Genomic DNA, 9,938 nt, shown 5'->3' on the forward strand with positions numbered 1-9,938 from the left:
CTTCGTCAAAGTGCGTCCCCGGCGCCCCAATCAGGAGCTGCGCACGCGCAGTCTGCATGACTGAAGCCAAATGAATAAGGAAGTGCCATGGCCAGAACTCAGTTCTCATTGGAGCAGAGAAGGTTCGTGGGCGGAGCGAATTGTTTGGCGCCTGCGTCGTCCGGCTAGCGGGCTAGCGAGCGGCGTCTTTGCTGGCGGGAGCGGCTGCAACGCCGGTGCCTGAGGAGCGATGCCGAGGGAGATCATCACCCTACAGTTGGGCCAGTGCGGCAATCAGAGTGAGCGAACCTTCGGCCCCTCTACTAGCCAGGTTCCTTACGTTCTATGGGGTCTCTCTGTGGGATCCTGGACTCCATCTGCCCTTCCCAGAATCGTAGTTCTCCGAAGGGCGGGACATGCTTGACCCAATGTCCAGTTGCCCAACCCCTAGGGGCGCTCCCCTGCCCAGTCGCTGACATACGGCACTTTCCTCTGACACGGGAAGCTCCCGTAGCTTGACTTCCTATCCCGGGACTCAGGCTCTCAGTCCCCCAGCTCCTAGTTGGAACCTGCCCAGACCCAGATATCCTCTTTCTCCCTCGCCCGCCCCTCCCCCTAGTTGGGTTCGAGTTCTGGAAACAACTGTGCGCTGAACATGGTATCAGCCCCGAGGGCATCGTGGAGGAGTTCGCCACCGAGGGCACTGACCGCAAGGACGTCTTTTTCTACCAGGTGCCCCCAGCGACTTGGCCAGGGTTGGCAATGGCCCAGGGGGCCTGAAACGAAGGGCTTGGTAATGGGAATCCCGCTGCGCAGAGGAGCCGGGTAGCTGGCTTGAGGAAGGAGGGCAGGCAGGAGCCAGAGCTGGGAGGACTGGAGGACTGGGCGGGCCGAGCTGATTGGGCCCCCTCCTGGACTCCCCTTGACAGGCAGACGATGAGCACTACATCCCCAGGGCGGTGCTGCTGGACCTGGAGCCGCGAGTGATCCATTCCATCCTCAACTCCCCCTATGCCAAGCTCTACAACCCAGAGAACATCTACCTGTCAGAGCATGGCGGAGGAGCTGGCAACAACTGGGCCAGCGGATTCTCCCAGGTCATTTGCCGTTCCCTGGCAGAACAACTCCATTCCTGTGAGGGGACAGGCCCTATGACTTCCTAGAGAGAGATGAACCCGCTGGAGGATGTATGAGTATATATATAGAGAGAGAAATGGCTGAGGGGAGTTCTAAGCCAACTATGTAATATTATTAAGAGACTGCACTAGCTGATGCTGTGTCCCAGACCATACTGGGTTCTTTATATATATTCACTTATTCAAACCTCCCAACAACCCTAGAGGTAGGTCCTACAGGTCCACAGTCTCTGTAGGTTTCCAGAATCCAAAAAACTCTTAAACCAAAAGATGATTTATAACTACTCATTTAGCAGCAAAAAATCCCAGTGGGCACAGACTAGCTTATAGTTTCCCTCCAACTTACTGTCGCTACTCATACCTTTCACTGCAGAAATATCAATGTATTTGATTAACGCCTCCTCAGACCCGCACTGGCATTGTACTTCGCATGTGTTATACACACCATATTGCCTTCCAGGAATATGAGATAGTTGAATTCCAGAACATAACTGGCCCCAAGAATTTTAGATAAGGGACTGTGGACCTGTATTAGTACCTTCATTATACAGATGGGGAAACGGAGGTATAGAGAGATGAAATAACCTGCCCAGAGTCACTCGGCTAACTAGAACTAGAGCTAATATAGGAACCCAGGCAGTCTGGATGTAGAGGGCCTGTTTGTAACCCCTAGGCTGTACTGCCTCTCAGTGCAAATAAAAAGCAGGACCACTGTACTCCAAAAAAGGACTTTTAGGTGCTATAAGGAGATTAGAGGGTGGCTATTCTGAGATCACAGCCCTTGTCCCTTAGCCTGTCCCACTCTAACCCCACCCCCCACCCCCCAATGTCTCTACAGGGAGAGAAGATCCACGAGGACATTTTTGACATCATAGACCGGGAGGCAGATGGCAGTGACAGTCTAGAGGTGAGTGTCTCGGGAATGCTGGTTGGAGCAAACATGGGGAAGCCTTGGCAACACCCTTTAGAAGTCACCTGTTAGGTACGAGACCCTCCCCTGTACCCTTTGCACTGGACAGAAGCCACAGGGCCTTCCTGGAAACAAGGCAGAATCTCCTAAGCTGTATGTTAGTGTGCGTGTGTTTGTGTGTGTGTGTGTGTGTGTGTCTGTGTGTGTGTGGTGGGCAGGCGGGGGGAATGGAGGAAAGGGTCTGGGAAGATAGGAGTCCAAGAAATTATGAGATGGGTCCAGTCTGAAATCCTGCCACTAGATACCTAGACACTGACGACCCCTTCCCCATGCAGGGCTTTGTGCTGTGTCACTCCATCGCTGGGGGAACAGGCTCTGGCCTGGGCTCCTACCTCTTAGAACGGCTCAACGACAGGTAAGTCTGTGTTTTAAGGGGCTTGGGAGGTTTTGGTTTCCCAGATGACTAGGAGGCCCTCCAGATAAACCTTTCTATTCGCTGGAGCAAGAAAGGGCCCTTCTATTCCCTCTTGTATTGAGGAAAGACAAGGTACAGTGACCAGGGACCCAATCACACTCCCAGTGATTAGAACTGGAGTCTAGCATCTCAGCCTTAGATAAAGATTCAAGGAGTATGGCTGGTTTGGAGTTAGAACCCTAGGTCCGAAGATGTCTCTCTGCCCTTCCCCCCTTTTTGGGTTACAGACTTCCAAGAGTCAAGTCTCCCTTCTCTGCTGTCCTGTGACCCCACCCCAATTTCCACATCCCGACTTAGCTGCTTCTTGACAATCATTGGAAGCCCCAAGTTTACCAAACCTCCAGTCTGTTGCCCTTCAGCATCCTCTCTCAAACTCCACTAGGTACCCCAAGAAGTTGGTGCAGACATACTCAGTGTTTCCCAACCAGGACGAGATGAGCGATGTGGTGGTCCAGCCCTACAACTCACTGCTCACACTCAAGAGGCTGACCCAGAATGCAGACTGTGTGGTGAGTCCTGGATTCTGCCTTTCTCCACTCCCAACTCCCGTGTCTATTTCATCATTTCCATGCTTTTTTTTTTTTTTGGCTGCGTTGGGTCTTCATTGCTGCAAGTAGGCTTTCTCTAGTTACAGCAAGCGGGGGTCTACTCTTTGTTGTGGTGGACGGGCTTCTCAGCGCAGTGGCTTCTCTTGTTGTGGAGCATGGGTCCTAGGCATGTGGGCTTCAGTAGTTGCAGCACACGGGCTCAGTAGTTGTGGCGCACGGGTTTAGTTGCTCCGAGGCGTGTGGGATCTTCCCAGACCAGGGATCAAACCTGTGTCCCTGCATTGGCAGGTGGATTCTTAACCACTGTGCCACCAGGGAAGTCCCCATTTCCATGCACTTTTAAAAGTCCATTTTGAACCCTTCTGTGCAAGTCCCTTTTAGATGGGTCTTTCTGACTATGAAGCACCGAGGAAAGTTTCAGACCTCAGACTCAGGCAGAGCTCCTGTCGTTTCTGTCCCCATAAATCTGTCACCCTCCTCTGTCGCCCCAGGTGGTGCTGGACAACACAGCCCTGAACCGGATCGCCACAGACCGCCTGCACATCCAGAACCCATCCTTCTCCCAGATCAACCAGCTGGTGAGCCCCCCACTCCTGGACCCTTTTGGACTGGAGCCCCGCCTTGCCGGAGCGCCATCTGGGGAAGGGAGGCCCCCCAGGACAAGGCCCGTGACACGGCACCCCGTCCCCAGGTGTCCACCATCATGTCGGCCAGCACCACCACCCTGCGCTACCCCGGCTACATGAACAACGACCTCATCGGCCTCATCGCCTCGCTCATCCCCACACCACGGCTCCATTTCCTCATGACGGGCTACACCCCCCTCACCACGGACCAGTCGGTAAGCGCAGCCCTCGGGCCCAGCAGGCCCTGACTAGCCTTCCTCTTCTCCCAGCTGCACCCGGAGCTGCCCCGTGCAGCCCCCAGAGGCCCTGCGCTCAGGGAGTGGCACAGGCTGGGTGACTTCCTGGCTGACGTGCTCCCCTCTTCCCCTGCCTGTGGCTCCCTGCAGGGCCCAGGCTGTACAGGGTCTGCTGATGCTCCTGCACGAGGGCATGAGTTTGCTGAGCTCGGGAGGACTGAGATCTCTGATCCCACAGCAGAGGCTCAGTGTGGACCTGAGTCTAAGGACACTCGCAGAGAGACCAAGCTACCTCGTGTCTGATGGGGATGCGTGTTGCCTGCTGCTCTCTGTCCCTGCATCTCTGGGCTGTGCCCTGAGTGCTGGGCTGCCCTGTGGCCACTCTCCCCTCAGGTGGCCAGCGTGAGGAAGACCACGGTCCTGGATGTCATGAGGAGGCTGCTGCAGCCCAAGAACGTGATGGTGTCCACGGGCCGGGATCGTCAGACCAACCACTGCTACATCGCCATCCTCAACATCATCCAGGGGGAGGTGGACCCCACCCAGGTAGGTGAGGCCCCTTCGTCCTACCCCCGGAGCCCAGAGGGGTAGAGGAGAGGCCACCACCACCACTCCTGTGCCCACCCAGGTCCACAAGAGCCTGCAGAGGATCCGGGAACGGAAGCTGGCCAACTTCATCCCCTGGGGCCCAGCCAGCATCCAGGTGGCCCTGTCCAGGAAGTCGCCCTACCTGCCTTCTGCCCACAGGGTCAGCGGGCTCATGATGGCCAACCACACCAGCATCTCCTCGGTGAGTCTCACAGCTGACACCCGTTTTCCTCTAGTCATTGTCCTGCTTGTGCCTCACCTCTCTGCAGCCCTGCTGCCCCCACTTCTGGCTCTCTCACTGTGGAGGTAGCCCAGCCTTGGTTCCCTGGCTCTCTTGACCATGTTGTTCCTTGAAGTTCTTTGTGCCCCCCGCTTTCTGCACACCCCAAGCTCTTCGAGCGGACCTGCCGCCAGTATGACAAGCTGCGGAAGCGGGAGGCCTTCCTGGAGCAGTTCCGCAAGGAGGACATCTTCAAGGAGAACTTTGACGAGCTGGACACGTCCAGGGAGATTGTGCAGCAGCTCATCGACGAGTACCATGCAGCCACGCGGCCAGACTACATCTCCTGGGGCACCCAGGAGCAGTGAGTCCTCAGGACAGGGACCCTCATCTGCCTTATTGGTTGGCCCAGGCCCCACCTGACGGACCACCCCCTCAAATCACAGATCAGGGACCTCTCACTTCTTTCTTATAAACAGACATGTACTCTCTGTTGGCCAGGGGACACTTGTACTTCTCATCTCATGAGACTATTTATGTTCAATAAAGCACTGGATATAAAGCAAGTCAGTGGTCTCTTTGAAGGCTTGGAGAACTGGGGGAGGGGGATACCTGTTCTTTCTCCATCATTCTGATGGGGTCTTCCTCTACTTCCTACACTTCCTACACCTTCAGCTCTAAGAAAACGGCCTCCCCTAGCTTCTCCTTCTCCTGCCCAGCATTGGAGAACATGGGTGAGGCTGACACACCTGAGACGTTCCTTTCCAGGGCAAAAAGGCCCACAAACACTGCCTTCCTCTCTGACACTCTGCGTCCCAGTTCCCTGCCACACCTCGCTGTATGATGACCGTTCTGTCAGTTTCACATTCCCACATCAGAGTGTCCTGCTGGTCATCACAGCAGCAGGCCTGCAGCTGCCACCCCCACCACCAAGCCCTGGGCAAGCAATAGAGTCAGCCTAAGTGCCTTTAATCTTCCTGCAGGTGGGGCAGTGACAGAAAGCCAGTCCCGGTCCCGGTCAGTCAGCTGGAGTCTAGGACAATCAAATCAGGAGACCAAATCCAAAGCCTAGACTGTAAGCAGGGCCAAAATGGGCCCATATCTAAGGCACCATGATTGTGTCTTCAGATGGTCTCCAGTTATTTCAAAGGCCAGTGCCTTCCACTTCTGGTGCAAGATTACAGGGAAGTAGTCAGTCACACTGCTGCAACAACCAACATAGTGGCCTAAATAGATCAAAGGGCAAAGATCAAAAGGGGAAAGCAGGACTTCCCTGGCGGCCCAGTGGTTAAGACTCCACACTTCCACTACAGGGGTCGTGGGTTTGATCTCATCGGGGGGCTCAGATCCCACATGCCGGGTGGCCAAAAAAAGAAAACGGTGGGGGGCAAAGCAAGTTGTCTCTAGACTGTGGTGGATTGTTAGGGCCCCTCTTAGGCCCTTATACACCCCAAAGGTGAGGACTGCAGTAGCTTTAACTAACATGCATGCAGACGCTGTGCTAGGTACTTCACATTATCTTGCTTAACTCTCACAACAACCCTATGAAGTAGTAGACATTACTATTAATCCCATTTTGGAAATGAGGAAACTGAGGCTGAGTGGTTAATTTACCAAGTCACCCAGCTAGGGAATAGTAGAGTTGGAGTCAAACTCTGGTTTGACTGCCTGGCATCAGTGTTCCTAACCATGGCACGTCCTGCCTTTTGTGATATCTTACAGGGCTGGTGCAGAACCGTCCCATTTCTGAGGTCTTTTGGAGCCATGGGATGGGCCCATGGTTGTCAGAAGATGTGGGGACCTTGAACACCTGTGTGGATTGGGTGGTGCAGTCCAGGGAGGGAGGGGCTGTCAGCCTCAACAGGCTTCAAGTAAACCCGCCAAGCATCCCCATCACCTGGGCCAGGGTATCTGGGGACCTGTGCCTGCCTTCTCCTTCCCTCACCACCAGGATGTCTGGGACCAAACCCAGAGGGCCAGGCCCTGTGGATTTGAAGGACTGGGGCTGGCAGGGCTTAGCAAGCAGATGAAGCACCAGCCCAAGAAAGCTCCTGCAACTCTCTATGGAGGCTGAAGAGTACTCAGGAGCTGTGGGTGAACTAAGACTTTTTTTTCCTCCTTGCTCCCTGTTAGCCTGGTGACTCACTTTTCCTTCCATGAAGCAATTTATCTTTTATAAAGCGCTGGATGTGAACAAAGTGAGCAACATACAGGCCAGAACTTCATGAACAGAGGGGACACTTACAGGACTGATGGGCAGAAAATGCGCAGTCACAAGCCAGGCCCTGGCTGCCGGAGGAGTGGCGGGGAGGCCACAAGCTTGTCACCACCACCGTCAAAGCATGAGCTTGGTTGCCAGGGTCTGTAGCCGGCTGGCTCAGGAGAGCCAGCCTGGTCGGTGTCAGCCAGCTGCCTGTTCAACCAGCAGGGAGGCAGATGACTTCAGGGAAAACCTATGGGCACCAGGTCCCTTCTCAGCTCTACAGCTCACCCCTGCACCACTGGGTACCTTGCCTTGCTTCTGTTCCTGTCCCTGATGACCAGCCTTTCATCACTTGGGGCATCTGCATGAGTGGCTGGTGCTGAGTAGGGGATCCTGAGCTGGCAGGTGGGGGTGAGGCTGCTCTATGTAAATAGCTAGCTGGCCCCCTTCCAGGCCGCAAGCCATCCCAGGGCCCTCTTTGCAAGACCTAGTTAACGAGTGTGGAGCCCCAGGGGAAGAGAACACCTAGGTAGTCTGGAGTAAAAGTTGTGTATGGATAGTACTGCAGTCACCAATCCAGGGGGGTGAATACTCTCCCTGGGAGAGAGAACTGGACTTAACAAAGATGCCTCCTTTTTCTGACCACTGAGTGTCTAAGCGCAGACAAACACCTCAATGCCAGCTTCAGAGCCAGGCCCCTCCCCCAAGGCTATTTCCAGATCACCCATCACCCCACACCAGCACAGCCCCTCCCTGTTCTTGGCCAGCAGCAAACCCCAAAGTGTGTCAACCAGAGGGCAATGAGGAGGCCAGGTGGAAAGGGAGGGAGGCCTCTGGGAATCAGGGCAGCAGGTGGTGCTGCTGGTGAAAAATCCCTGCGGTCTGAGAGCCTGCCAGCCACAGAAGTAACTGTCCCTGATGAGAGATGAGGGCTGCCGTGGAAGAGCTGGAGAGAGCAGAATGCTCTCCCGGAACAGGAACCTCTTCTTGACTAAGCAAATCAGAGAAAATGAGCCATTTAAAGGTAATGTTCCTAGAACACTCCCGTGTGATGTGACCCCAGGGATCTCAAACGTGCATGAGACAGAGATCCAGCAGCAGGAAGCACTTTAAAAATAGAGTGGTATAAACGAACCTGAAACTTCAGGATTGTCACTTGGAGAAGTGTGTTGAGTTGAAGCCAAGAGGTAACGAGCACAAGGGTGGGTGGGTGAGCTCAGCCGCTGCACCGATTTGGTGAGTCAGTCTAGCAAGACTTACCCGTGGTTTCCACAGGACACAAGTATTCTAGAAATCCCTGGAAACGGACACTCTGCAGTAGAGAGTCAGTTAAAATCCAGCATACAGTAATGCCCACCCCTCCACCACTTACGCGCTTTCCAGTCCCTCTTGAGTATCTGAAGCAGCTAAGGGGCTGCCCTAGACAAGTCACAAGAACATTAAAATTGGCATTCTGATTTACTAATCCATCGTGTATAAGTTTAAATTAAATTCCTTAGGGCCTGATCACTACAATGTGAATTGGTAAGACTGAGTTTCTTGCAAAGCTGCAGGTCCTGTCAGTTAGCATCTAACAACCCCACCCCCCCCACACACACCCTGTGAGACCCAGATGGAAACACCATCTGCATATCTGTGACATTGCTAAAGTGCTGACCTTGGCCATGGAATCCAGAGGTACGCAGTTCTTCTCACTAGCCCTCAACGCTCAAATCCAGTGGTACTGAATTATCAACAGGGTGACCAACTCATCCTGGTCTTAGCACTGAATGTCTTGAGTCCCAAGAACCCCCTCAGATTCGGTTTTAAAACTAAAATTCCCATATTTCCTCATTCCTGGGAAAACCAGGACAGTTGGTCACTCTAAATTAAAGAACACCATAGAGGGGACTTCCCTGAGGTCCAGTAGTTGAGAATTGGTCTTGCAATGCAGGGGACGCCAGTTCGATCCCTAGTCGGGGAACTAAGATCCCACATACTGTGGGCGACTAAGCCCGTGCGCCACAACTAGTGAGACCTCATGCCACAATTACTGAAGCCTGAGCACCCCAGAGCCTGTGCTCCAGAACAAGAGAAGCCACCACAATGAGAAGCCTGCACAGCACAATGAAGAGTAGCCCCCACTTACCACAACTAGCGAAAGCCCACACGCAGCAACGAAGACCCAACGCAGCCAGCACATGCATACATACATACAGACAGACATTTATTTAAAAAAAAAATACTGTCCTTGGGTGGAATGAGTGGCCACATGGAGCATGAGTCCGCCTCCACTGGGTCAAGCAGATTCTGCATGATGACTTGCCTGAAACAGAGAGATCCCAGGAGATGGATGAGGTGACCTTTTTTTCTCTGCAGCTTGCAGGATCTTAGTTCCTCGACCGGGGATCGAACCCATGCCCCCTGCAGTGGAAGCATGGAGTCCTAACCGCTGGACCACCAGAGAGTTCCCAGATGAGGTGATCTTTAATGCACCTTCCAGCCTTAAGGACTGTTAGGAATTTCTTTTTTATTTTTTTTAAATAAATTTATTTATTTATTTATTGGCTGTGTTGGGCCTTCATTGCTATACATGGGCTTTCTGTAGTTGTGGCGAGCGGAGGCTATTCTTCATTGCGGGGCCTGGGCTTCTCACTGCAGTGGCTTCTCTTGTTGTGGAGCACCAGATGTAGGTGCTCGGGCTTCAGTAGTTGTGGCGTGTGGGCTCTAGAGCTCAGGCTCAGTAGTTGTGGCTCACGGGCTGAGCTGTGGCTCCGTGGCGTGCAGGATCGTCCCAGACCAGGGCTCAAACCCGTGTCCCTTGCATTAGCAGGCGGATTCTTAACCACTATGCAACCAGGGAAGTCCCTAGGAATTTCTTGAAAATCACTTTCTTTTATAATAAAGCTTATTCATTTTTTTAATATAAATTTATTTATTTGTTGGCTGTGTTGGGTCTTTTTTGCTGTGCGCGGGCTTTTAGTTGCTGTGAGTGGGAGCTACTCTTCGCTGTGGTGCGCAGCCTCCTCATTGCCGTG

General features: G+C 53.6%; 1 protein-coding gene across 1 annotated transcript; it reads left to right on the forward strand.

The window, feature by feature from the left end:
* The first annotated feature begins 159 nt into the window (after positions 1-159).
* TUBG1 (tubulin gamma 1) lies at positions 160-5,280 on the forward strand. Its single transcript, XM_057717187.1, has 11 exons — positions 160-278; positions 599-711; positions 909-1,076; positions 1,954-2,022; positions 2,361-2,440; positions 2,883-3,009; positions 3,540-3,626; positions 3,740-3,889; positions 4,304-4,456; positions 4,539-4,700; positions 4,889-5,280. The coding sequence occupies exons 1-11, from the start codon at positions 230-232 to the stop codon at positions 5,084-5,086; spliced, it is 1,356 nt and encodes a 451-aa protein (XP_057573170.1). The 5' UTR covers positions 160-229; the 3' UTR covers positions 5,087-5,280.
* The last annotated feature ends 4,658 nt before the right edge of the window (positions 5,281-9,938 follow it).

This window comes from Hippopotamus amphibius, chromosome 17, assembly GCF_030028045.1.
Source record: "Hippopotamus amphibius kiboko isolate mHipAmp2 chromosome 17, mHipAmp2.hap2, whole genome shotgun sequence".
Classification (NCBI taxonomy): domain Eukaryota; kingdom Metazoa; phylum Chordata; class Mammalia; order Artiodactyla; family Hippopotamidae; genus Hippopotamus; species Hippopotamus amphibius.

Excerpts from the sequence above, each read along its gene's own strand:
- TUBG1 (XM_057717187.1), top strand. The coding sequence starts at position 230 with ATGCCGAGGGAGATCATCACCCTACAGTTGGGCCAGTGCGGCAATCAG. Across the intron at positions 279-598 it reads GGGCCAGTGCGGCAATCAGA|TTGGGTTCGAGTTCTGGAAA; the intron begins GTGAGCGAACCT and ends CCCTCCCCCTAG. Across the intron at positions 4,701-4,888 it reads ACCACACCAGCATCTCCTCG|CTCTTCGAGCGGACCTGCCG; the intron begins GTGAGTCTCACA and ends GCACACCCCAAG.